This window comes from Tarenaya hassleriana, unplaced genomic scaffold (assembly GCF_000463585.1).
Source record: "Tarenaya hassleriana unplaced genomic scaffold, ASM46358v1 Cleome15, whole genome shotgun sequence".
NCBI classification, from domain to species: domain Eukaryota; kingdom Viridiplantae; phylum Streptophyta; class Magnoliopsida; order Brassicales; family Cleomaceae; genus Tarenaya; species Tarenaya hassleriana.
The window spans coordinates 710,683-736,410 of record NW_010964923.1 but is presented as its reverse complement, the minus strand read 5'-3'; the positions used below and the strand labels follow the sequence as shown (position 1 = coordinate 736,410).

General features: G+C 37.4%; 6 protein-coding genes and 1 pseudogene across 10 annotated transcripts; 1 reads left to right on the top strand and 6 right to left on the bottom strand.

Moving 5' to 3' along the window:
• Positions 1–1,443: 1,443 nt before the first annotated feature.
• On the bottom strand, positions 1,444–5,480 carry LOC104808628 (probable methyltransferase PMT3). Its single transcript, XM_010534348.1, has 8 exons — positions 5,221–5,480; positions 3,980–4,269; positions 3,704–3,868; positions 3,445–3,627; positions 2,769–3,363; positions 2,526–2,638; positions 2,213–2,433; positions 1,444–1,931 (listed from the first exon to the last, which is right to left on the bottom strand). The coding sequence occupies exons 2-8, from the start codon at positions 4,217–4,219 to the stop codon at positions 1,610–1,612; spliced, it is 1,839 nt and encodes a 612-aa protein (XP_010532650.1). The 5' UTR covers positions 4,220–4,269; positions 5,221–5,480; the 3' UTR covers positions 1,444–1,609.
• A 2,495-nt stretch (positions 5,481–7,975) lies between these two features.
• On the bottom strand, positions 7,976–9,773 carry LOC104808627 (protein LIGHT-DEPENDENT SHORT HYPOCOTYLS 4). The gene is made up of 2 exons (XM_010534347.2): positions 9,363–9,773; positions 7,976–8,524 (listed from the first exon to the last, which is right to left on the bottom strand). The coding sequence occupies exons 1-2, from the start codon at positions 9,618–9,620 to the stop codon at positions 8,222–8,224; spliced, it is 561 nt and encodes a 186-aa protein (XP_010532649.1). The 5' UTR covers positions 9,621–9,773; the 3' UTR covers positions 7,976–8,221.
• Positions 9,774–11,811: 2,038 nt separating this feature from the next.
• Positions 11,812–14,901, bottom strand: LOC104808626 (putative E3 ubiquitin-protein ligase XBAT35). Its single transcript, XM_010534346.2, has 10 exons — positions 14,610–14,901; positions 14,367–14,481; positions 13,729–13,809; positions 13,522–13,610; positions 13,314–13,405; positions 13,124–13,205; positions 12,807–12,909; positions 12,630–12,701; positions 12,385–12,470; positions 11,812–12,286 (listed from the first exon to the last, which is right to left on the bottom strand). Exons 1-10 carry the CDS (start codon positions 14,709–14,711, stop codon positions 11,909–11,911), a joined length of 1,200 nt encoding a protein of 399 aa, XP_010532648.1. The 5' UTR covers positions 14,712–14,901; the 3' UTR covers positions 11,812–11,908.
• An 826-nt stretch (positions 14,902–15,727) lies between these two features.
• LOC104808625 lies at positions 15,728–20,383 on the bottom strand. The gene is made up of 9 exons (XM_010534345.1): positions 20,302–20,383; positions 19,716–19,802; positions 19,499–19,588; positions 19,323–19,409; positions 19,146–19,244; positions 16,989–19,061; positions 16,760–16,906; positions 16,203–16,603; positions 15,728–16,109 (listed from the first exon to the last, which is right to left on the bottom strand). Exons 1-9 carry the CDS (start codon positions 20,347–20,349, stop codon positions 15,905–15,907), a joined length of 3,237 nt encoding a protein of 1,078 aa, XP_010532647.1. The 5' UTR covers positions 20,350–20,383; the 3' UTR covers positions 15,728–15,904.
• A 287-nt stretch (positions 20,384–20,670) lies between these two features.
• LOC104808624 lies at positions 20,671–22,820 on the bottom strand. Of its 5 annotated transcripts, none has more exons than XM_010534344.1 (8): positions 22,716–22,820; positions 22,453–22,584; positions 22,241–22,370; positions 22,077–22,120; positions 21,837–21,947; positions 21,578–21,670; positions 21,393–21,499; positions 20,671–20,756 (listed from the first exon to the last, which is right to left on the bottom strand). In XM_010534344.1, the coding sequence occupies exons 2-8, from the start codon at positions 22,542–22,544 to the stop codon at positions 20,743–20,745; spliced, it is 591 nt and encodes a 196-aa protein (XP_010532646.1). In that variant the 5' UTR covers positions 22,545–22,584; positions 22,716–22,820; the 3' UTR covers positions 20,671–20,742. The 5 variants fall into 5 exon arrangements, with proteins under 5 accessions (XP_010532646.1, XP_010532644.1, XP_010532645.1 ...); XM_010534342.2 differs by lacking the exon at positions 20,671–20,756 and adding an exon at positions 20,923–21,283 and having other exon boundaries at positions 21,393–21,496; XM_010534343.2 differs by lacking the exon at positions 20,671–20,756 and adding an exon at positions 20,929–21,283 and having other exon boundaries at positions 21,837–21,920; positions 22,716–22,819.
• Positions 22,821–23,730: 910 nt separating this feature from the next.
• LOC104808623 lies at positions 23,731–24,855 on the top strand. Its single transcript, XM_010534338.1, has 2 exons — positions 23,731–24,070; positions 24,148–24,855. The coding sequence occupies exons 1-2, from the start codon at positions 23,862–23,864 to the stop codon at positions 24,509–24,511; spliced, it is 573 nt and encodes a 190-aa protein (XP_010532640.1). The 5' UTR covers positions 23,731–23,861; the 3' UTR covers positions 24,512–24,855.
• An 89-nt stretch (positions 24,856–24,944) lies between these two features.
• The window catches only part of LOC104808622, a 3,667-nt pseudogene continuing 2,883 nt past the window's right edge, over positions 24,945–25,728 (bottom strand).

Genomic DNA, 25,728 nt, shown 5'->3' with positions numbered 1-25,728 from the left:
CATATGCGTCACTTGCGCTCATAAGTAAAAGGAGAAATTCAACATTGATAATTTCATAATTTGAAAATGGTGATGTAAACTGACTTTTGGTGGATAACTTAAAATAATATGGACAAAACGAGATGGATATATACTCTTTCACATGTTATATAACTTGTTATGACATGTTCCATGTGCAATTATATCTAATTATTGCCCCTCATTTGCTTGAGACATAACCTTAGATTTCTTCCAACAACAAAAAATAATAATAAAAGGACACTTTTGTTCTTTTGTTTTTTTTTTATTATTCACAATAACAATAAGACTCTAATCTAATTTAATTTTCTGAATAATATATTAAAGGGAAAATCGTCAAAAAAAATCTTGTACTCTTTAAATATCGACAAAAAAACCTTATATTTTTTGTTATAAAAAATCCTATAATTATATTTATTCGCCGAAATATACATGTACTCTTCAAATGTCACACAAAAAAAACCTATACTTTTTTTAATAACTGAATAAACCCTATACTTATACTTATTCGCCGAAATATATCTGTACTTTATAAATTCTAGCAAATAACTCCTAAACGCAAACGCAAAAAAAATGCGATATAAAATATATCTGAATCAAACTCAACCGATATATATCTAAACCGAATCGAATCGATTAAAATAATATACCATATTGGATATGAATATTTCAAATCTGAAACAACCAAATCCGAAATAACCGAACCGTATCCGACCGATATATACCTGACCGAATCGAGCCGATTAAAATAATATACCAGATTGGATATGAATATTTCAAATTCGAATGAATCCAATATCATTATATTAATTTTTCTAATTAAATTTAGAATATATTGGATATTAATTGATGATATATGGGTAGATAAACGGTTATATTCGATTACGGTTAATTCGAGTTCGGTTTATTTGTTTTACTCTTATTTCGGATTCGATTATTTCTGGTTTAGTTATTTCGGATTTAAAATATTCATATCCAATCTGATATATTGTTTTAATCGGTTTGATTTGGTTCGGATATATATCGGTTGGGTTCGGTTCGAACAGATTTTTTACCGTGTTTTTTTTTTTTGCATTTGTGTTTAGAGGTTTATTTGGTAGAATTTATAAAGTTCAGGTATTTTTCAACAAATAAATATAAGTATAGAGTTTATTTGATAATAAAAAATATATGGTTTTTTTGTCTGATATCTAAAAAATACATGTATATTTCGGCGAATAAATATAAATATGTAATTTTTTTATAATTAAAAAAAGTATAGGTATGAAGAGTATATAGTTTTTTTGGCGATTTTCTCTATATTAAATCAAAAGATCAAAAGATGTAGCAAAAAACAAAAGGATCCATTCCACAAGGTGTTTTACTATGAATGAAGCTAAGTTCCTTGAGCTTTTTTTCTCTTTTTTTTTTTTTTGCATCAATACCTTGAGAAAGCCAAAGAATATGCTTTGTATATCCATCTTTGCATTGTATCAATCATCTCTACCAAAATCATACAGACAGCATAATAGAATTGTAAAGAAGAAGAAGACTGAACTGAAATTTTAAACAGCTTTTGTCTTGTGTCCATGTCTGAAAGGCTCTGGCCCCCTCATTCCATATCTCTGACGCTTTCACTCGTCAACCACATCTTCTTCTGGACAATGAATATGACATCTCCTTCCGGGTCTTGGTCCGAGTCCGAGGCTATCTTTGTTGTCACAGCTTCCCAGTGCAAAGCCGTGAGCCGCTTCTTCACAAAGTCCACCACCGACTGTTTGTCTCGGATGATAATGAAACCCGTTGGACGGAGCATTCGGTCCATCTCCAGCAGTAAATCCTCACCACTGCATCCTTTCTTCATGATATCGGAAATCGTGTCCCAAGCATGGAGTAAATCATAGGTTCTCGGGTATATCGAGAATGCTTCACACCTGCAAAAATACAACACGCGAATCCATATCTAGAGAACCAAGATCTTGAATTTACTCGAAATCCAATTCTTATTTCCTAATCTTCTGGAGAAATCTTATGGACATCACTTTTGAGAAACCATTGGCAAAACCCAGATTTCATTTCCTATGTTTCTGAACTATGGAAACAGCTTTGGATCATCCTGTCTATCCAAAGATCATAAACACGGCAAGATATGATATGGTGGGTCATAACAGAAAAGCTTAAGCGTGAAGGTAAACTGGTAAAGAAGACAACTGACCACTTATGGACGGCACCGATTAAGCCTCTGTCATATATAAGCTTAAGAGTGTTAGGTCCATCTGCAGGAACAACATTCATCACCCAAACATCTTTTTCTTTCAGCGCAGCAGCAAATGAACCCATGTTTGCTTTCATGTCCATAATGTTTCTCAGAGTGTCTGCTTGAATTCTGGGACTCAAAAGATCCCAATAAACTTCTACTCTCTGTCTCCAGAGTTCCTGTATGCGCAAGCAAGACTTGTAGTGACTAAATCCCGTGTTACAGGTACATAAAATGGAGATAGAAATAGAAGTTATAGCCCATTATATACCGTATCCTTTTCAAACATGTCACTCGAGTAGCCAAAGTCAGCAATCCGAGGAGGAGGAGAGGTCAAACGAGCTGGCCACGGTGCCAATCCACTTCCCTTGGTCTTGTGGTCATCTAATAGAAAACCCAAAAACTTTCAGCAGGCATATGTTTTCAAGTTTAATAACATAAAATCGGGAATTTATTGCACCATATATGCATACATAATGTTATTTGGAAAACATGGGGAAGCTTGAAAACTTACGGTCAGAGTATGGAGAGATGCAGGCTTCCATGGGTACACCCCACAGAGCATCTGGATCGTTATCAGACCGGCAAAGAGGAGGTTGAGTTCCAGGTTCTCTTTCCATATAACAATCGTTTGACAAAGGTTTCTGCCAAATCACAGTCTGATTCCTCTTTGCTGCAATCTTCCAACACATACGTCCGACAAGAGCGCTCATGTCTCTCCATATTCTGAGATCTTCTTCATCTTGTGCATAAGCTTCTGGAGATGAATATGCAAAATAGCCACCAGGTCTGAGCAGCCTGTCTAGCTCGAGAAGAAGAATCCCATCTCTTTGAAGCCAATCGATTCTGCAACGAGAACAGTGAGCAAGTTCAAATGACCGACTCGGGTAAGGAAGCCTCTTTGTCCCTAATACGCCAAGATATGCAGGAATGCCTCTCTCAAGGGCAAACTGGATTTGGTTCTGATGCACATCGTTCGGTGCTAAGGACATCGCTATGATATCCGATGAGAGAAGATAACCTCCAAAGCTTGCAACACCACAGCCAACATCAAGAACTGTCCTTAATTGTCCTCCATTGTTCAATACGTTGTTCGGGAAGTTGAGCATCTGCAAAATTCCAAGAATACTATCAGAAAAATAAAGAACTGTATAAGCACTGTTGTGCGTAAAATCAAGAAACTTGCTTACATTTGCCATGGAAGCAATATATTTATCAGCCCCATAGTGAAAATGAGTGCCTCCACCAGGGAAAAAGATTTTTTCTCCTTTGACAACCATCCAGTTTTGGTCAGACTTCTCATGAGCAAGATGAGTATGAGGTATGTTCACTTTCCACACTTCGTCTCTGCTCTTCGGCCACTTAATTGGAACCTACAATGCATTGGTAGAGAAAACAGATATCGTAAACAGATACTGACCATTTCAACAAAACGAGAAAATTACCCACCTTATATCCCGGTGGAGGAGGAATCAAGCAATTGAACCGTCTTTCAGGAGGAGGGCAGTGGCGTTCATAGTGCTCCATCAGAGACAAGTCCAGCTTCAATCTCATTTGGTATATGTGATTCCTGTCTAAGCAAGGAATGAGTTCTGAATGCCGGTCATCACAAACCTTGACAGATAGAAGACAGCAACATTATAAGACCACCCACACAAAAATCTAACTAGAAATAAGTAAAGATTGGGAATGTAAACAAAAATAAGAAAATGTAAAAAAACTCACAGGAAAACTTTTGGGGGTGAAACCATCGTTTCCATCTTCAAGACCATAAGTGCCAGAAGTATCATCCTGCTTGGTGTCATCTTCATCCCCACCCAACCCAAGTTTCCTCCCATATTCAAGAGCCGAGCCCCCCTGGTTAGAGGAGCCAAAGTACAGATACACAAAAACAAGTAATACTGCCACAACGAGGACCAAGGCGATCACCCGTTTCTTTTGACCTCCATCTGATCTTCCCCTCATTGCCTATGAAGATTTTGATGACTTTTAAACAAGAGTGTCCTCCTTCCAAACTGCACAACGCATAAAAACCAGGTTAAAACTTCAGTATGGTAACCGGCAATGTTCAACCAATTACAGCAACAGAACTCTGTTCTAGTTTTACATATGACAGGTGAATGATATCTGTCAGAATACAACCTATATAACCTGTAAGAACGCAAAGCAGGAAACAAAGGCTAAGACATGACACTAACGAACACAGGGAAGCTTGCTAAGTAACTATCACAAACTCAAAGATAAAATACAAATCTCGAAACATACAAACCACTCTATACACCAAAACATAGGAAGATGTTCTAATACTCTGTACGGATAATCATTCAATCCTCCCGACATATGTAGGGAATCTATCAAAAGCCAAGGAAATAATCTGCCACTCAAACCATTTTTGTACCCTTTAACGCAATCGGATATAGGTCTGTACACAAATAATTAGATCCTAACGTTTTCATTTCGTATCTGAAACTTTGTCCAAAAAAAGCACAAGAACAGTATGTTTCCATAAGCACCCAATCACAGATCTGGTACAAGAAACCACCTCATGAACCGAATCCAATCATGGAGTTTGTGCAATAGAGCGTGACAGATTAAAACAGAACCGGATCGAACTAGGAACAACAACTTGAAGCCGATGGTTAAAATTGGTCGTCAGAGTTCCAGCATAAGAAAAAAGCTACGAACAATCAGGTAAGTGACTCGAAATCTTATCGGAAACCAAATCTAGGAATCTAAGAATGCCCAGAAAAACGCAAACAAATAAAAATGACTTTCAATAGGAACAAACAACAAATCACTCGAGGAACCAACCCATCAGACGACAAGCGAAAACGCATCAATTGGCTAACACATACATAGTCGAAACCAATAGTGAGAACCCTTGAGATGCCGACCAAATCGAGAAACATACAGAAAGCCCAGGAACAATAAGAGGTTAAGAGAACCTAAAATGAAGGGGAACTCACCAAGTAGCTCCTAGATTCACAATAGGTCAAGGCAGAGAGGTCATTCCATGGATAGAAACAAAGAGAGAGAGAGAGAGAGAGAGAGAGAGAGAGAGAGAGAGAAAGAGAGGGAGGTGGAGGAATCGAGAGATAGAGAGAGATTCGGATCTGAGAAATTCTGGGTTTTCTGCAATGTTATCTAAATTAGGAAAATGATGGAACTTCGCTTCCTTCCTAATTGGTGGACATGGGAATGAAAGCAGCGACTGTAAGTGAACAGAGAGAGAGTTCCGTCGAGGTCGTTAATAATTTAATAATCTGTTTTCATTTTCTTTTTCTTAATTTATATTTCATATTTTAATTTTTATTAATATTTTCTTTTGTGAGTAAAAAGGTTTTTTTCCCCTCTGGATCTGCACTTTCTCTGCCGACTAATAAATAAAATTAAATTAATTGGAGTTTATGTAATTACTCCCACAAATTTGGGTGGATAGCTTTGGCATCAAATTATATTCACCTCTTAAAATTACACCAATTTTTTTCTGTAAAAAAACTTGCCAATGTTTTTTTTTAAAAAAAAATCCTACTATTTATCGAGAAACAGAAAATAAAATGCAATAGATAGTACTATGATTAATATTTTAAAAAATATATATATCTACTTACAAATAATAATTACTTGGATTTATTCTTCAAGATTTATAACAGTACGAGTTGATTCAATTTCATTCATGTCAATTCAGCTTAGGCGAAGGCAAACGTGAAATTTATTATTTTAACAAAAAAAAAACGTGAAATTTATTTTAAAAAATTAATAATCAATTGCAACAAAAAAAAAATCCGACCCAATCCTTGGGATTTATTATGGGCTTCAACTAAACATTTCTAAAAAGCCCATCAGTATTGGGCTTCAAATAAACCTAAACGGGTCATCAGAGCCCATTAAAAATTCCATGAGGGGGAGGAAAGTTGTAGATTTGAATGGTTATGATCGTGACACGTGTCGAATATCGAATGGAGACGTGGAACTTTCCTCGATATCTTTTATTTAGGAGACAGCGAATGACGGGTGAGACGTGAGAATGGGCCCACGTGGGGCCATCGGTCAAATGTACGAATAATTTTCTCCATGGGCCTAACGGGAATTATCAAAACTTTTTTGGAGACAGAATTAATTATTACGTAAAAAAAATTAAGAAAAATAATATGTATTTAAGAAAAATATATTTAATCACAGTTTATTACCAAATAAATATGTGAAATTCTTAATTTTGAAAGAGGGAGTAGTGAGTAAAATCAATAGACAGGCACGCTGTCATGCGTTTAAGTCGAATTTATTTCAATAATTTGACATATTTAAGTCCACGGTCCAAAACTGCCTAACATATACAAAAGTTGGCATGAAATATATATATACATGTCGGCAAATATATATATATATATATGTATATGAATGTTACTGTGGAGGCATATGAAAGTTAGCAATTTTCCAATCACACTTATGTTAATGGGGTTACGTTGATGGTGACAGCTTTTTTGCTAAATTGGATACCTTTCAGTTAAAAAATTAAAATAAAAATCTCTTTGTAGATTTTGTTTAATCCATTTTTAGAAACTCCTACGTTCAAGTTTCTTGGTCTATACTTCTCTTACGTAAGAATGTCATTTCCAAATTTTGCAATCGATATATATATATATATCACAAAATTTTATGTTAAGCAATTGGCATGCAGGTTGACAATTTACATTTTTATAATTTATTATGGACTAAAAATGCTAAGTTTATGAATATTATGTTGTATATGAATAGAATGTTACTACAAATTATTATTATTATTTTTTTTCTTATGTATAATTGTTACGTTTTTAATAGTTTTTATTTTTCTTATGTATCATAAAATAAATGTTATATATGAATATAATGTTACTTGAATAAATAATTTTATATATATATATATATATTGGTATGGCCGACAAATGTTACATGCCAAATTTTTCTTTGCTTCGAGGAATTTATTTGTATATTTTATAATAATTTCGGACAAAATGGATTATAAAATATATGTGGGACTAAATAGACAGTATGTATATGCAAAAGCTAAGGAAAGGACACATATAGAGCCCTCGTGACCCCCAATTCTCAAAAAGACAATTCATGCATGGATACAGAATGATACAATGATAAATCTTAGGTTATCCTAATTATGTTATATATATGCATAAACACTAAATTATATAAGCGCGCGTGTATAATTATGTGTATATATATAGCTAGGGTTTGTTCATGCCATCATAGAGGGTCCTTTATTTTGTATCAATTCTCACCTGTTTGGGAAACAACTCATGCTGATATGACATATTGCAGAAAATGTGTCATGAAAACACTCTTGAAAAAAAAAATGATCAAACTCACAAGTCATGACTATAAATATAATAATATGATATATATATATATATATATAATTTAATTTTTAGTAAAACAAACTCAAACAATAGATATAAGAAATATATGAAGAAGGTGAAACCAAACGCTATATTTCCTGAATTAAAGACTTTTATTACAGTGACAAGAAACTGAATGATTTGCCAATGCCCCCCACCTAAATCAAGACAATACAAGAAAGGCTACAACGAGAGACAGAAAACAAAAAGCCATGAAAAGACACGAAAGAACAAATTGATTCTGTAAAAAAAAAAGCTTTTGATTTTTTTTTCTCTCACGTCTTGTATTAACTACATCATTTCAAGAGACCGTCGTATCATTTGCTCGTTGTTGTTTTTTTTTTTTAAGAAATTATTTAGACATGAACTAAGATCAAACTATAAGTTTCAAATTTGAAATTCGGTCTTGTCATAAAAAAATTTCGATTTAACGCCCACAAAGGTGGCACATGGACAATATTTAAATTTCATGTTTCAGTCTAAGGAAAAAGAAAAGAAACAACGCAATAGAGTTGTTATATATATGAATCTCTCCAAGCATATGTCCCTTTTCTTACTCGGTGATATGTTTCAGCCCTAGCTAGGGTTGCTTCATATCGCCGGAACCGGCGGCTCGAGACAGCGGCTGGGGCGGGCGCTTCCGCTTCTTCTTCTCGTAGCTAATGCCACGAGCCTTGGACTGAGAGTCACGGACCTCCCTGAGGTAGAGCCGGACGGCTCGGGCTCCGAAAGGGTTCGTCTCGGGCGAGCCACCGTTCTCTTCGAAGGCAGCTCTCAGACGGCCGATGAGGGCGTCGAGGCTGCCCCATGCCTGCCTGAGCGGGCAGGCGCAAGGGGCCGGAGGGTTCGGATGGCCGTAGAATGGGCATAATTGTGTGTGAACCTGTTCATTATATATATAGATATATAGTCTCGAAATTAATGTTCATGTCATGAACCAACATAATGTTACTATGACTTACTATGCAATATCAGATCGGAATAGAAAGAAAAAGTACTACCCAGATATGGAGGTTTTTTCAAGACATGAACCAAGAAATCAAAATAATGTTACTGTGACTAACTATGCAATATCTTGCCTTAAACGAAGAAATATATGCAAGAATTTCTTTTATCAGATACAATAATGTTTCTATACTAGACACATACATAATATAATCCTCGATTTATAAGCCTCAGTCCATATTTTCCTATTGGATCTCATAATTAATATCAGTACAACTATAAGATATGCTAAATTGGCATGTATTCAATGAACTAAAGCTCGAACTTGACATCAATAACATTTGATTACAAATGAAACCCATAATTAGAAAAAAGAAAACCCATAAAGTGAATGTATAAATAATAGAATACGATAGTTGTTGGAAAGAGTTTCAAGATCAAGTACATGTACATCTATAAATTAAGGTTCATCAAGATGATTTTTTTTAAAAAAAATAACGTGTAGAAGCTGCCGGATATATTTTAGTGCCGAATATGAGATTCAATCTCTAAGATCATTAAACACTAAGCAAAACCAAAAACATTATATCCAACACAAATATATATATTGATATGCATGTGTGTATGTATATATATATAATCCAATGGAGAGTAAAGTTACTAAAAGATTTGACATAGATAGGGTTTAGATCTTTCTGAAAAAAGATCTAAAAAAAGGGCCATATGTATATACACATATATACACACATATATTTATATGTATACAAGTAAGGTACCTTGGTCTTGCCGAACTGGTCAAGGTACCTGAGGAACTCAAGAACATGAGCTCCACTGCAACGGGACAAAGAGAGCGGAGGTCTGTGGTTTCGGAGATACTGTCCGAAAGTGTTCCAATCCCTTCGCTTCTGATTCTCGTAGCGGCTCAGCTGGTTCGCCGTCGATCCTGACGAGGAGGAAGATGATGAAGACGACGTCGTTGTGGTCATCATCATCATCGTGTTCGTGCTGCCCATAAATCCCTGCATCGGATCCATTGGTTTCTCGATAGATATCCGATTAGGGTTTTTTTTTTCTCGTGTGTTTCTTGGATGAAAATGAATACCTTGAGGGAGTACTTTACTCGAGATTATAAGATGTGGTCTCTCTCTATTATGGGGAGAGAGAGAGAGAGGGAGAGAGAGAGAGAGAGAGAGAGAGAGAGATTGTCGCTATCATACTATAAAGGGTTTGTAGAACTATATTGTTCTTGTTCCAACACATTTTTCTTTACTGCGCGTAATTAGTAAATGATCGAAATCGAAAATTCACGGTAATTAAATTTTTTACAGTCTTCTTCTTCATGTTTATCACGTATTTACTACTATTAGGTTAATTGAAACTACAACGGTCTGATCAGTTTTCAGTATCTCTCGTGATTTCGGGTTCGAATCGCTTACAATAAAAAAATATTTTAGATTCTATATTTGAGCAAAGAAGAAAGAAGTTTCAATATATTATTTTCACATCAAAACATTTCAAAGATCCAAGAAACGGATTTGTTATAGCTTATCGTGAGCATTCAAAATAAATTAAGTTTTTCTGATTTCTCATACAATATTTTTATATTTTTTTCTCCAAATTTATCATTTATTAATAATCGTTAAATATTTCAAGATAATAATTCTTTATACAATAAATAAGGGTATTTTAGATAAAAAAAAATGTTCCTTTTTTTTAATATGTGAGCTTAATCTAAAACGTCTTATAAAAGTAAACTGAGGGAATAATAGATATTTCTATATATTATAATACAATCAAAATATGTAAAAGAATGCCACACCTTTTTTTTCCTCTAAATTTTTTGTAAGTTGATTTAAAAAGACAATGAAAATGATATGAAAGTCATCATGCAAACAGTAAGACCAATATCTGAATAATTGATAATTAATTCATATATTGAAATATTATGATAAATATTTATTGTTTGGTTGCATAAGAGAGAGGGTAAAACCAGAAAGAGAAGGGAAGCCGACCAATGGTTACGAGCCATTCCACATATGGACCTCTCTAATCATCAAATTTAATAATCATTTTCTGGATTTCATATTGGTTCAAAGTTTTCAAATAATCGTAATCTTCTTGTACTGAATGGGCACTGTATATAACATAAAGAAAGCTGGTACAATTTTTTTTCTTCAAAATACGCTAAATTCCGAAATAAAATTTATAGAATCTTTTCCTGTTCAAATATTTTTTTCTGTCCTCTTTTATGAAGATTTTCAAATGCGCAATCTGTATTTTTTAAGCATCCAATCTATGTTTATAAAATTAATAAGATTACAGAAAATAATAATGAGAACACGATATCTTAATATATGCTGATAAACACTTTATTATAATTCAATAAGCGCCAATTAATGTCATGACACAATAAATAATCAAATAGATTAATATAATATATGGTACTCGAAAAGTTAGAGGGAATAATATATTTGTGAAAATGTTCTGCTATCTTGTTGGTTCACCTTTTTTTGGGGGGATTGATTGACAACACCTTGCGTAAAATGACGAAAGTACCCCTGAACATGGAGTTTTTGCCGCAAGAGATAACTTGTTGCGGAAGTACAAAAGAAAGAGGACAGAAACGGGAATACATACATACATACATATATATATATATATGTGTATATATGGAGCAGTGAAGGAGAGAGGATGAGTCCATCAATGGCACTGTGGTTTCTCTTTGTGAAAGTGGACATGTGAGTGATTGAGTGTGATTGAGGTGGGCAAGTAGGTTTTGTTTCTCTTTTGGCCTCTTTCTATATTCATTATTCAAAATTTCGAATTTTTTTTTTAAAAAAAGATGAAATTAAATTAAATGGATCGATAAGTTTTTTTTTTCACGAGGAAACAAACTCATAGTTTACATCATGCATGCATTTCAAATGTGTTTTTTTTTTTGCTAATTTTAAATTTATCAGTATATTGTATTTTTGAAATAAACATGTTCGTTTTAAGATTGTTCTACACATTTGAATATATGGCGATTACAAATACAATAGTTGGTTCGAATTTTGTTCTTGAATATTCTTATTATTTTCAAACATCTATGGAATTAATCGGATCAAATATATAAAGATTCGATAACTCAAATTTGGATGGTTTATTGATAAGAAAATATACGAATCATGAACTTTAAATTCAAACATATAAAACGGTATTCATCTGAATTTCTTTGATTATCTGTTAGATGTAATTGGGTCAAATATTCGATTAACTTTCAAATTATCAAAAAAAAATTATTCGATATGAAAAATAAATAGCAAATGATCAATAATCTGATCTAGTTTATGAAATTGATCTCATTCAAGCAAGACATGCATCCAGCGACATGTCCGCAGGGGACACAAGCAGCTTCCGACGGGGCGTCCAGACATATCGCGCAGAGCCCCGAGCTTCCATCTCCTTCTCTCTTTTCGCCGTTTAACGTTACAGGGACTTCGACAGGGCTCGAGTCTATGGATGGGTAGTGAATGGGACCGTCCTCCAAGGGGGGAGCCGATGGTTCAGGCTCTTGGGGACTGGCACTTGCCTCGGGAGGAGGAGGAGGAGGAGGAGGAGGTGGACCGGTTGATGAACTGGCTTGATCGATGGAACAGCGATCTAAATTGGGCGGCCTCTCGTTCGTTGCTGATTGCAGAAACGCCGGTGGATGCATTGGCTGCACAGTCCAAGAGTGTTTCAGAACATTCATAGAGAGAGAGATGCATCAATGGATAATATTAGGGTTTCCAAATGATCATAAATCAGAAAACAAACCAGTGGAATTCCTTTACACGCATCACAAAACCACCGAAGCTGTTGCCCGTCACCCTCGTTTCCAGGTGAGAGTTTAAGACGCGTTTCTGAAAGAAAGAATGGAACTTTAACTCACAAATATATATATATTTCAGTAGCTTAAGAATGTGAAAATCACAAAAAAAGATGCCCTAAAATTCAGTTTAACAATATACATGAATATCATTTTTTGTATCCGAAAGCAGCTATGTGTGTGTATAACTTACGCCTAACAGTTTGAGGCCAATGCCTCCCGTGGGAGGAGCAGGCCCTTCGCCTCTGTCTCCTGCGGCTCGGGACTAAGCACATAACAGAATTCAATCAACATCCTTCCCCGGACTGTGCATTCCGTCCATCCATATATATATATATATATCGAATAAAAGCAGCTATGAAGAAATTACTTGTCGAGTTATCGATGATCATCACTGAAGAATCAGACTGGTGTGGTCCCGACTCCTCCAAATTGGCTTTCCACAACGCCATCACTGTCCTCGGCCGAGCATCCTGATTATATACATCAGAAACACTGCATTCAGCACCCAGATAAAAATATCTCGGCATATTCATCAATTTATTTTTCTGCTAGGGCAATGAGATATAAGCAAGATTGACTCGCTAGCAAGATTTTAATGAACTTTGGTTGCTGTTGTCAATCTTGAACATAGTACGGAAGCTGCTTAAAAACTATTCCGTAAGAGAAAAAGACGGTAATTAGTACCTGCGGACGAGCATACAAAGCTAGCTCCAGCTTGAAAGGCTTAGTCGGGTTTTTCGAGCCTGTCGGTAAGATGACAACCCATCTGCGAAATATAAGCTTTTTAAATTTGGTTATAGTTATACCCATTGGAATAACAGCAAAAATATCATATCATATAGCATACCGAAGGGGGAAAAGCGAAAAGACTTACACTCTTCTTGAAAGAAGCTGAGGAGCAAATACTTCGAGGAAGCCAGGGCCATATAATTCCCTCATCCAACCAGAAAACAAGCAGATGTGACTCTGCATGATGCAAGTTCATAAAAAAATAATGTTACATTTAATGAGGATCCATATCTTTCACTGGTTTGGTTTGGTTACAACTAAAAGAGTACCGGAAAGGTGTTTTACGAGTGTACCTCGATTGCACGCACAACATTGCTGTACCCTTTAGCTCGAGCAACCTCGAGTGGCGTCTGGCGACCGTCGTTCAAAACCAGTGGATTCGCTGAGAAAAAATGGCCGCAACAAAACTTAACAAGACACCCACCAACCAAAAAAAAAGAAAAGAGAAAAGATACCGAGTTTATAACTCATCGGATATGCAGAATGATCCTAAATCTTACCGCCGGATGAAAGAAGTAACTTAACAGTGTTCTCGAGACCTCTTTTTGCAGCATGGTGCAGAGGAGTTCCGGCTTGACAACCTGATGATACCAATGATGAAAGAAATCACCTCGTGAACTAATCTCATGCCATACACTAACTTTCCTAATAAGGTTTCTACAAACAATTTCTAATTGCAAGCATTTAGAAAAGCTCAAGAATATTCATTGGAATAGTCTGGCATCTTCTTCCCTCACAGAACACAGACATGAATCTCAAACTCCAAAAAACATGGATTAGATTGGTGTTTGTGAGATCACAATCCAGATTAAATCAGCTATTGTCAGTTCAAATCTTGCCCCATATATTGTTATTAACTAGTAGCCAAAACCTCCCCACACCGAAAAATTCTTCCTTTTCTTTTCGATTTCATTGTTCCAGAACGATTTAGCTCAACACATGAACATGGACATGGACATGGGCATGAACATGAACATGAACACGAAACATGAACATGAACATGAACATGAACATGAACATGAACATGAACATGAACATGAACATGACATCAAATTTTGCATATTAATTAGAGCAATTCTAGAATGATATTTCAAACCGAGAATCAAGCAAAGGGAAAAGGGAAGATGATTAGGAATACCGGGTCGGTAAGCATTAACATTGGCACCCAGCTCAATCAGGGTTTTTGCGACATGATATAGCTCAGCGTACATGCAGGCTAAGATCAATGGCGTTTTCCCTTCTCGATCTGTCCACTGCATCCCAAACAAAAGTCATACTTCAGGTTACAATCTGTGAGTGTGAGGCGAAACCCTAAGTGTGACAATTCTACGGGACCCATGAATCGAAATCGACGAAAAATCGATTTTTTTCGGGAACAAACCTCGAGGCCTGCACCGTCTTTGCGAAGGGTTTTGATCCCTTCTGCATTGCCGTACCTCACTTGTTGATAAAGAAGCTCACCCTTCGACTGCTGTTGTCCCATTTTCTCGCCGATCAAACAGAAGCGAGAAATCAGACGAAGGGGAAAGAAAATCTATCACATGGTAAAGTTCCCGTCTTTGGGTACTTGAAGAAGAAACTCGGAAAATGGTTAGAATTTTCGTGGAAAAGAGAGATGAGGATTCGGGAAAGTGAAGTTCAAATCAGAGGAAAACGTAAATTATTTGTTTTCAGATAAATATAATATTTCAATAACCATCAAATATACATTTATAAATCACTAAATTAGAACGACAGGCGGACAGAATTTCTAAATTATGGTTCATATTATTTTAAGGTTTGAAGTTGGTGTTACATATTCAATGAAAAAAAATACTCCACCGTCTCTAAATATTTTGTTACTACATAGATATGTTTCAGATTTTCCAAGTGATTTTTAAAAAAAAAATTTACAATTTATCCTCAATTAAAAATATTCAACTTCAAATGAGTATTAATAAGAATGTGATTTAATGAGAATATAAATGACTTTCTTTTTTTTAATATTTTCTTAAGAATTGTGAATAATCTAAAACAGACATTTTTTAGAAACAGAGAGAGTAATATAAAAGATTTAATCCTTAATCATAATTAAAATATATTAGAAAAGTCTAAAATGTATATGGTGTTTGGGTGATTAGGTGGCAAGTTAAGTGGATGGGATGAGGTTAGTTGTGCGTTGGTGGTGCAATTAAGAGAGAGTTAATGAAATTTGATGTACCTACTTCTTGGGTCCCCTTCAATTCATTACTTTTTATTTATGATTTCATCTAAAAAAAATATAATTAAAAATAATGATTTCAAGCTTTTTTTTTTATCATCTACTTGTATTTTTTTTTACGTAGAATATTAGCAGAGAAAGAAGATACAAAGTGTGTAATTTTTTTTTTTCATGTAAGAAGATATAAAGTTCCAAGCTTTTTTTTTTCTTTGAATTTTTCTCCTCCTTCATGGGTGTTGTAATGGTCTGAAGTTATGATTCATTGATTTATTATACATTCAATATTATCAACCACAACATCATTAACATGTATCCTTCTGCATTTCCAAAAAATAAAAAAATAAAAAAATTGGAATATCTGTATCAATTCTTAAAGACAGAGAATCTATTCTGTTGTTCTTTTATTCTGCTTCACTGACAGTGACAGTGACAGACATAACTAGAGAAGACTGATACACTCACAGAAGAAAGAAGGCCTAGGTTTCTGAAGCTTGTTCTGTCCCCTCGCTTTGATCTTGAACTGCTGGTACGGACGGTAATGGAGGAGCAGCAGCTGAATCAGAACCCTTTGGAGGTGATGATGATGATGATGATGATGAATGTGGACTGTACCTCTTTAGCAACCTGTCCTTGTTCTTGTTCCACCATTCTTCCGCTTGATGCTCGTCGAATCTCCTCTTACTGTCCAAAAACCCGAGAATTCATGGCAGAGTTCAAGGCAAATCCATGAAGAGAGAGTGTATATATAATAGTATGGTATGATATCCATTATACCTGAACCTAACTCGTCTGAAGATCTTGCCACCGTTGGAGTGAAGGACATAAGTAACGTAAACTCCAGGTTCAAACTGTTCGATAATCTCCTTGCCTCCTCCCGTTCTCGATGGCGGAGCTTCTGTCGGTGGTCTCGAATCCGAGGGATGAGAGTTGGTCTCTGCTATATTCGCAGCCTCTTGGGACATCACGGTACATGATCTGGACGACGACGATTCTTGCTCCTCTATCCTTTGCCCTCTCGTGTTTGTACAAGGATCCGTGTTTTGTTCTGAAGTTGCATGTAAAGACGTTTCCGATGTTTCGTTCGTGTTTATGTAAGCTTCGGCTTGGGAATTAATCGATTTGAAAGCTTCGCTTTCAGACACTTCAGGAGGTAACTTCTCGCTCAACCCTTTCAGCTGTGGAATCGAAGAACACGATAATTTGGTAGTCAGAAACATCATAGGAGGAACAGAGCAAATGGATCACGTGAAACAATAATGCATCGATGTAGAAAAAAAGATCATGAATACATAATGCGAAGATAGATATCATCAGTTCGAGTGGTAGATTACCTGTTCAGTGACAGATTTGATGATTTCGGTTGCTGCTCTGTGCTTTGAAGATTGCTCTGAAGCTAATTCAGAAGCGGCTCTAGCTGCTCGTTGTAGTCTCTGTACCTCTGCTTCTTGATTATCTAATCTCTGCTTCAAACTTCTAACCTGAACGCAGAAACAATTAAGACATTCTTAATTATGAGTCAGATTCAGCATCCATAAGAGATTAGGACATAAAACTCTGAACCTGGCTCTGCAATCTTGCCGTTTCTTGGTTTAGAACGTCGTTCGTCTTCTTCAGACTCTCGATAACACTCCTGGAAAACCCAGAAGACCGAGGAGGGCTTGGTTTTCTTGCATAAGGGGATGTGGGTCTTGTAGGCGGAGACGGAAGCACGGGCAGGGCTAGTGAACCAACCGGAGGAGCAGGTTTAAAAGCATTTTGAAGGGCACTGATCGAACTCGGAAACGCTACATCTTTCAGTGGCAAGATAGCTGGAACTTGCGAGGCTCGGACAATGGAAGGAGAATCGGATCTAACCCCGGGTCTTGAAGATCTGATCTCAAGATATTTGACTGGTTCTGTGGTCGGAGACAGTAGAACCTTTGAAGTCCTCACCTCTTTGTCCAATCTCACCGAGCCATCTATTGATCGTCGAGGAGCCGTGACTTTCTTGTTAGTGTTGGAGTTATACCCTCCTGCCTCGGCTGCTTTCAGTTTGGTGTAACAGGCATCGCATACACGATGAGGCTTCCCTGGAGTTGGAGCTAATGCTGCTTTCAGGGCCTTCTTCGAACTGCAGGCATGGCAATGGACCAGACCACAGTTGTAACAGTTGTGTCTCTTTCGGGTGAACCCGAAAGCCTGACGGCAACCAGAACAAACCGATTGATCGGCTCCTGAGACCCATTTATGGATGCATATGCTTGAGGTGAAGTTCGAGCCACACGCTATGCTCTTCACATGCCGGTCTCTGAGGGCTTCAACCAATGTCGGTGTCTTTCGATCTTCTGTGTCTCCATGCCCTAATCTTCCATTAGCACCTTTTCCCCAGGTGAAGACCTCACTTCTCGACGTCAAGACGGCAACATGATGATCCCCGCAAGCAATTTCCTCGACGAATTCTCCGACTAATCGATCTTGCACTAAGCAAGGTAACTTACCATCAGCAATGGAGTTACCGAGCTGGCCATGCATAGTCCCGCCCATGGTGAAAACATGCCCCGAGGTCGTAAGCGCGACTGTTAAGGTATGCCCACATCCAATCTGCTGAAAGTTGTAGTCGATAAGCGAAGAGACACAAGTAGGAAGCAAATAAGTCTCTTTGTTTCCATGTCCTAACCTATGTTTGTCGCCGTCACCCCAAGTAAACAACTTCCTGTTCGAAATACTCGCACCCGATTGCCCCATAACCTCGACTATCGCAACAGTATGCCAAACACCGCAAGCTACTTTCAGGGTTTTCAGCCCGCTCAATGATTGTACTTCCTTAGGATACGAAATACTTTCCCTATCTCCATGTCCCAAAACGCCATAAGTCCCATCCCCGAAGGTGAAGAGTTTTCCATTAGAAGTTGACAAAGCCGAATGCCATGTCCCACAGGCGACAGATAGTACTTGAAGACCTTCCACCGGACCAGAAACCCTTTTCGGTATCCAGTGGCTGATCTCGCTACCATGCCCTAGAAGCCCGATATTGTGAATCCCGTCTCCCCAAGTGAATAAGTCTCCAGAGGTAGATACAGCACAAGTATGGTATTCTCCACAAGCAACGAAATCTATGTTGGTGAGAGCTAAAAACTCTACGAGTTTTGGACGGCTAATGTCCACCTGAATTCCGTGTCCAAGCCTTCCTCCGACTTCTTCTCCCCATGTGAAAACCTCGCCTTGTCTTGTCACGAGAGCAACATGCCTTACACCGCAAGCAATCTGATGAACATCGAGAACGACATTCGATTCCAGAGGCCTTGGAGTTAATACATCTGTTCTCACAGTTGTAGAGCTTACACTCCCATCAGGTAATATCCCGTCGCTCCAAACTTCTCCCCAAACATAAACATCGCCTAATGATTCTATATCATCTGGTCCGGACCCTCCACTCGAACAGCTCGGGGTGCTTGAGACGCTGATCCGAAAACCATCAGTACTTGGTCTTAGCATATTTCCACGTTCTGAACCCACATCTGATACTCCCAAATAGAATGCAGGACTTTGAGAACCAAAATCAACAGAAACCCCACACCGGGGAATATTGTTAACGAAGTCTACGGGTGATGTAAAGGATGCACGCCCACTGGTGAAGAATTCACTGTCATGTATCTGAAAGAAATCGACATTTTAATTTTCGGTGTTAAAGATGCGTAACCTGAGTTAAATCCACGTACAGAGAATTGGAAAACGCACCTCGGGTATCTCGCTTCTGGCACGTCTATTCTGTTGTTGTCCAATTAAAGACTTGAGGGCAGCAAACCAAACCTCTGTCTCGGCCTTGTCCTTGCAGATCTGATAAACTGGATTTCGATTTGCTGTCCAAATCGAGGTATAGAAAAGAAAAGAAAATGCAACGATCGAGCAACTTACCAGATCAAGAGACCGTTCTCCGTTGTTATATAAGAGAGAGAACGACAAGTAATCCTTCTCAGGACGCAAATACCTTCGGAAAACAGCCTGAGAAATTAACAAAAACGACAAGTAATCCTCTTAGAATCATTTGCTTTTTGAGCAATAATCGGGTTTAAAGATGTTCTAATACTCACTGTTCTTTGTCCAGGGAGGATTTTTGAAACAGCAGACAACTTCAGATTCTTTTCTCCTCCGTGTGAGTACCAAATCAATGCCGCCTCATCCTGTTGGAAACATGAACACAGGCATCATTCACAAACTGCCATTGCAGAGTGTTGTGTTACGGGGCCCTAATGCAACATGAAAGAACTTAAGAGACGAAATCTGAAGGTCATAGAGAGAATATTTTACTGGAGAAAGCCTGAATGCACGGAATTTCGGCTTCCCTTTCCGACTGTACTTGATTAACTGAGTTCCTTTCTTCAATGTAACGAGTGCCTAACGACAAGAGGGTAAACATTTTGAAACCACATTAGCAGAAATCGCAGCCAAAATGTTCATGTTCATAAGCAATTCAGATGAACTCTCAATGTCTGGTACTTGAAAAGAGATGCATTTCCAGAAACAGAACTAGATTTGCTTCGATTACAAGCACACAGAAACGAATTGCCGATTAGATTAAAAAAAAGTTTGTTTCTTTTGATATTCTGTTGATCTTTCTGATGGATTTGATAAAAAGAAATGGATTTCAAACGGATAATCATCCAGGGATAGTGTTTGATTCATATCTTTTGATAGTTTTCTAAAAGCCATGAAGTTTACGATCAATCTGGAAATCAAAGAGTCCAGATTTCGATCCTAATCGAATTCTGAATTTATTGGGAAAATCAGCTAAAACACCATCGGAAAGTACTCCGATTAGGGTTCTCTGTCCATCCCAATTCATACAATGTAAAAAAAAAAAAAAAGAAGAAGAGGAAGAGAGAGGGGAAATTACTTGCTCGATGTCACGCTCGTGATTGACATGGCTAACAGGATCTGCCATTCCATCTGAGAAATCCGAGAGGAGAACGACGGAGAAGAAGAAAAAGAAGAAGCCCAAGAAGCATCAGGTGGGCTTCACCTGTCTTCATAGATAAATTCGTCGATTCCTCTCCCCTTCCGACTCCGTCACCAGTCTCATCAAAATCCCGCACGAAAAACTCCAACAAATTGTACCGATCAAGACCGATATCGTAATCGATCGGACAAATTTCTCCAGCGAAGGGATTGAGAGAGAAACAACGATCAGAGGATGTGGAAAATGGTATGAGTGGATGTGGAGAGAGAGAGAGAAAGGGAATTTCTGAGGGAAGGTCGCCATTTTAGGGAAGTTTGAAGCTCCACAAGAATTGGGCTCAGATTTTGGCGCGCTTCTCCCATGGCTTCCACGTTTCACTCAAGCTTCCACTTCTTTATGTTTTGAACCCCAAAAAAACATAATTATTTAATGAATAAATTTTCCTCAAATATAAAATTATTAATTATGTCATGTTAGGCAACAAGAACAATTTTTTTTTTTTGTAAAATTATTAAACTTTTTATTTAATAAAACCATAATTATTCCGAGACAAATTAAGAGCTCTACTTTCACCGTATATTTTCAAACTACACAAAAAAAAAACAAAAAAAAAGGTCTAATGAAATGTTTGTAATGAAATCATATATCAATTTGCCAAATTCCCAATACTAAAAAGATACCTTCTGTCACAAGAAATGTTGTATTTTTTTTTGCTTTCAACATTTTCTTACAAAATTATGCAGGCATATATATATATATATATATATATATATATATATATATTATATCATCTGTCTTGCTTAGCTATCATTATCATCTACCATCTCCTCCAAAATGAGGTATTGCAGAGCAATAGAGTATCTGGCAAATTTCTCAGAAGGATCGTTGCTTCTGAGGAGAAATGATCCATTCCCATCACCTTTCAACCACAAACAAGGATCAAAAATGGAGTTTTATGTCAAAAAACCCCATTGATGATCTTCGGACAAACACGCAAGAACGGCAATCTTTCATGTCAGAGACCGAACCTTTTATCGTATATATGGATGGAACCCATCGTTTGTAGATGAACAATGACTTTGGGGGATCTCCATTGCTGGTTTCAGACAAGATAAGCTGGCACGGAGCTTTCCTACTGCAACATTCATGCAGTTTACCACTCATTTGAGAGAGAGAAAGAGGAGATCTCGGAGAGGAAGTAAGTGTCACTCACTTGGCATGAGCTATGGCATTGCGGCACAGAGCGAGTGTACGGACCATCGCCATGTCTCTGGCCCGAGAATTCGTCGGTCTCTCCTTGCGGTTCCTGATAAGTCAGTGGAGAATCTGGATATGAACAAGTCCGGATTCTTTCGAGGGGCAGACTTTTTTTACAAGCATAGGTTCCTGTCTTGTCCAAAATCCAGTTCTATAAACTTAAAAACCGATTGGAAATTCCCGGACTAATCGAGGTTGATGAACGGAAAGCGTACCGATCACTGAAGTAATCGCCAAAATCATCGATTATAACGGCGGCAGGGGTGTTAACATGAAGATGGAATGCAGCAAAGTACTTCCTGATGCCGTCATCATCATCCACATACCTTCAACGAATATCTCAGAAAATCCCCAAACCAAAACCATAAATCCATCTATTTTCTTCCCTAAATTCCAAGCGATTAATGAATTAAAGGAGAGAACTTTGAAAGGATTTTGATCGTATTGTTCCTTACTTCATCTGAATTCGATCAAATACATCAGACGATGAGTCAATTCCCTGGACAATTTGAGTTGGGTTTCATCAAAACAAAACAACATTCACATACAGAAACATACATATATATACACACATAAATGCATACACAGAGATCAATGTGGATGAACGTGGGGAAGATACCTGGCAGAGAAAGGGAGGATTGATCGCCATCCTTCGTTGATGGCAGATGAAGACGACATGAGAACTTGCAGAAACAGAGGAATCACTCGCCACATTGTGAGCAAATTGGAAAAGCAGAGAGGTCTTGCCACTGCAGAGAAGAATCAAGCAAAACAGTGAACACGACAGAGAGATAGATGTCGGAAAAATCAGAGAGAGAGAGAGAGAGATACGAGGAAGGAGGGCCACAGAGGAGAGTGAGAGTCTCCCTCCGGCGATTTCCATGGACGGAGTTTTCCTTCGCCGGGAAGAATCTTCCCGCCATTGTTGTCTATGCTTCGACCCAATCTGAGCCCATATCAAATCTGAGAGAAAAAAAAATCAAAATTTAGCATTTGGGCATCGATTAATCAACAGTACAAAGATTCCCAACAATAACATTTTGCAAAAAAAAAAATACCAAAACAGTTCATCGCAAACTGGAAAAAATGCATACTTGGTGCTGGGTTTGGACGTTCTAGAACCCTAAGTGGAGATGGTAACCGCAAAGTTTTCCCCTTTTTGTTCCCCGTTTTTTTCAACAAAAAAAAGTTTTTTTTTTCTTTAGTCGGCAAATCATTAGCAAAGTTTTAATTTTGAGTTCCTTTTTTGTCACATAATGAACAGAAATTTGAAAAAATAATAATAATCTTTGTGTTAGAAAAAGTTTACACTAACCGATATTATGTATAATCCAAAGTTTTAATGTAGCTTAATAAGAATGTAAGAATAACTAGAATGATTGAATCAAGCAACAAACGGACACAGTCCAATAATGAAATCATTAGTTTATAATTAGTTCAACAGTCACAATCTAAATAACTCTTATATAATAAGCTATTTTTATTTTAGCTTATCAAATAAAAATTAAATAAATGGGTCCTCCTTGGTCCGCTCCCACATGGTGTTTTTGCCAAAATCCTTTCTTATAAAGTTATCATTTTTATGTCTCTTTACAGAGCTCAAAGACACCCTGTTGAATATTTCAGTCCCATGCCCAATCGACCCAACATTGTTCTTTCCATTTTTCTAATGATTTTTTATAATCAAATTGTAATTTTTTTTAAAATGGAAACATAAATCCACCGCCACATAATAGATACCCAATGAATGAATCACAAATGATTTCAGAAACAAAAAAAAAATGAGAAATAGAAGATTGAGTTGAAAACATATATTGTAAAGTGCCAAGTTAATGCATTTATTTATACATATATTAATTTTCCGAATATATGAAATATTAACTTAATTATAAAGCTTGCGAGTTTGCAATAAAAAGCCATAAGCGTTTCGTGGAATTTCGATTCTGCCATCCTAACGAAGTTAAGCCAACCCCTTTTGTTCCCCTCTTTATCCAAAAGCAGTGGCATATTAGTAATATAATCATTATACCGAGGGTTAATAGTAATCAGAAACAAAGAAAAGAATCAAAAACACCCCCCACAAAAAAATTCTATTGCTCAGTAATATTATATATAAATACCCATTTTATCCAACATTTCATTTCTTTGCAAGAAAGCCCCCAACCAAACAAAAAAACAAAAGGTACAGAGTGCCGAACAAAAGATCTCTTTCTTTCTTCATTCATTCATTCGTTCATCCAATGCCGCCATTGAGAATCAACAAGAAGCTAAAACCAGCCAAAAGGGCATGGAAAAGCTTCACAGAAATGCTCAAATCCAAATTCAGAGACCTTGAAATCGCTAAATCGATCAGAGACTCCACTTCTCGGGTCCTCGAGTTCCTCTCTCGCCGTCTCGTCCTTCCGTTCAAGACAAGGTACCTCAAGAACACCAGTTCCCGAACGCACAGGTTCGTCTCTCTCCCTCTCTCGCATTCTGGTCACTTCTATCAAGAGGAAAGCGCCTAAAATGTTCCGACATCTGCAGATATAGGTACAAGTACAACGATAACAGCTACAGGTACATGCAAATCCAGCAATACCAAAGGCAACCGGGCAGAGATTGTTCGGATTCGTGCGTGGCGGATAGATTCTACAAGGGGGGAGAGGGGGTGAGAAAGAGAAAGGAGAAAGTTGAGGGGCGAAAAGAGGAAAAAGGGGAAGAAGAGGGGGAGGGGGAGGAGACAGTTGATTCAATGGAAGAAGCGTGGAGAAGAGTGGTGGCTGCTTCTCCGCATCTGAGAGTGGACGAGAGGGCTGAGGAATTCATCTGTAGGTTCCGGGAAGAGATTCGGATCGACAAGGAGAGATCTTTTCTTGAGTTCCAAGAAAGGTTGAAACGAAGTGCTTGATTCTTCTTCTTCTTCTTCCCCATTACTCTTGTGTGTGTGTTTGTGATTTTTTTTTTTCCTTTCTGAAAAAAAAAGAATGGGGGATTTGATTTGATGATATGTGGGTGGGAAATGTAAAGAAAGGTGTGATTTTTAGACCCAAATTCAGAGACAAAAACTAATTACAACTATACATTTTCATCTTCTTCTGTCGAGAAATTTGATTAAAGAACATTTTTCTTTCAGATATTCATATAAAGTTTCTTCCTTTTCGGGGTTTGAAAGGAAAAGAAAAAGAGGGTGTTCGGGCATTGCTGAGAATTGACACGATTGAGTGAGATTCAATGCAAAAAAAAAAAAAAAAAGCTAAGAACTCGAAGTCTTTATCTGCATCATGAAAACGTTATTACAGCCATTGTAAAGTAGCAAAGAGGAAGAAAGGGAACAGATTCCATCAGACATGCAAATAATGGAGTTCAGACTTCAATTTTTTGGTTCCCTCTTACAGAGATGCATCATCATCATCATCATCAATCATCATCATCATCAATCATCATGCAATGCCAACTAATTCCAGTCTCACCTTCAACTACCCTTTTCCATAAAGAATCCACTAACACCCTGAAGAAGAAGAAAAAGAAAAAAGCCAAAGAATTTCCAGCTCTGCACCAAGAACCAGAGACTAGTGCAGAAAATCCTTCATCGGATCCTCGTGATGAATCTTCTTCATCCGGTACGCTTCCATCTCTTCGGGTGTAACCTGAAATGGAAATTCATGTCCGAAATCAGGGCGTAGATTTGTGATGAGGAAGCAGAAACACCAACTCTAATGCTAATGACCATACCTCATCATCCCATTGGACGTTGTACTTGCGTTTTCTTTCGTCTTTCTCTTCTCTCCTCCTCTCATCCTCCTGTTGGAACAATGGCGTCAAGGGGAAAATCTCTCGAGGAAGAGAATGTAAACTATACAGCGAAAATTCATCAGGTTGAGAATCTGAGCTCCGGAATTTTACCTTCTTCAGGGCCTCAGCCAGTTTTTTCTGGTCAAGAACAAGATCTTCTCCTACATCACTTCCCCAGGTTGCAAGTCTTTTCTCTTCCACCGGAACAGATGTCCCTGCGTCCAAATCGCCATCAAAAGATTCAAAACTCGAAAAGAGAAACCCGAAAAAAGAATACCCAGAACTAAATGCAGAATCTTTGTTCATCCTTGGCCAGGGAAAAGGGAAAACTCT

Coding starts and splice junctions, on each gene's coding strand:
- LOC104808627 (XM_010534347.2), bottom strand. CDS start 9,620: ATGGATCCGATGCAGGGATTTATGGGCAGCACGAACACGATGATGATG. Junction 8,525..9,362: donor ACCAGTTCGGCAAGACCAAG/GTACCTTACTTG, acceptor TATAATGAACAG/GTTCACACACAATTATGCCC.
- LOC104808624 (XM_010534339.2), bottom strand. CDS start 22,544: ATGGCGGGAAGATTCTTCCCGGCGAAGGAAAACTCCGTCCATGGAAAT. Junction 21,671..21,836: donor GGCGATTACTTCAGTGATCG/GTACGCTTTCCG, acceptor CTGACTTATCAG/GAACCGCAAGGAGAGACCGA. Junction 21,284..21,392: donor ATCCATATATACGATAAAAG/GTTCGGTCTCTG, acceptor TGTGGTTGAAAG/GTGATGGGAATGGATCATTT.
- LOC104808625 (XM_010534345.1), bottom strand. CDS start 20,349: ATGGCAGATCCTGTTAGCCATGTCAATCACGAGCGTGACATCGAGCAA. Junction 19,803..20,301: donor ACGAGCGTGACATCGAGCAA/GTAATTTCCCCT, acceptor TCTTGTCGTTAG/GCACTCGTTACATTGAAGAA. Junction 19,410..19,498: donor TCCTCCCTGGACAAAGAACA/GTGAGTATTAGA, acceptor TTAATTTCTCAG/GCTGTTTTCCGAAGGTATTT.
- LOC104808628 (XM_010534348.1), bottom strand. CDS start 4,219: ATGAGGGGAAGATCAGATGGAGGTCAAAAGAAACGGGTGATCGCCTTG. Junction 3,869..3,979: donor TCACCCCCAAAAGTTTTCCT/GTGAGTTTTTTT, acceptor CTATCTGTCAAG/GTTTGTGATGACCGGCATTC. Junction 2,434..2,525: donor ACATGTTTGAAAAGGATACG/GTATATAATGGG, acceptor TTGCGCATACAG/GAACTCTGGAGACAGAGAGT.
- LOC104808626 (XM_010534346.2), bottom strand. CDS start 14,711: ATGGGACAACAGCAGTCGAAGGGTGAGCTTCTTTATCAACAAGTGAGG. Junction 13,611..13,728: donor GTTACTTCTTTCATCCGGCG/GTAAGATTTAGG, acceptor ATTTTTTCTCAG/CGAATCCACTGGTTTTGAAC. Junction 13,206..13,313: donor CAGCTTCTTTCAAGAAGAGT/GTAAGTCTTTTC, acceptor TATATTTCGCAG/ATGGGTTGTCATCTTACCGA.
- LOC104808623 (XM_010534338.1), top strand. CDS start 23,862: ATGCCGCCATTGAGAATCAACAAGAAGCTAAAACCAGCCAAAAGGGCA. Junction 24,071..24,147: donor ACCAGTTCCCGAACGCACAG/GTTCGTCTCTCT, acceptor CGACATCTGCAG/ATATAGGTACAAGTACAACG.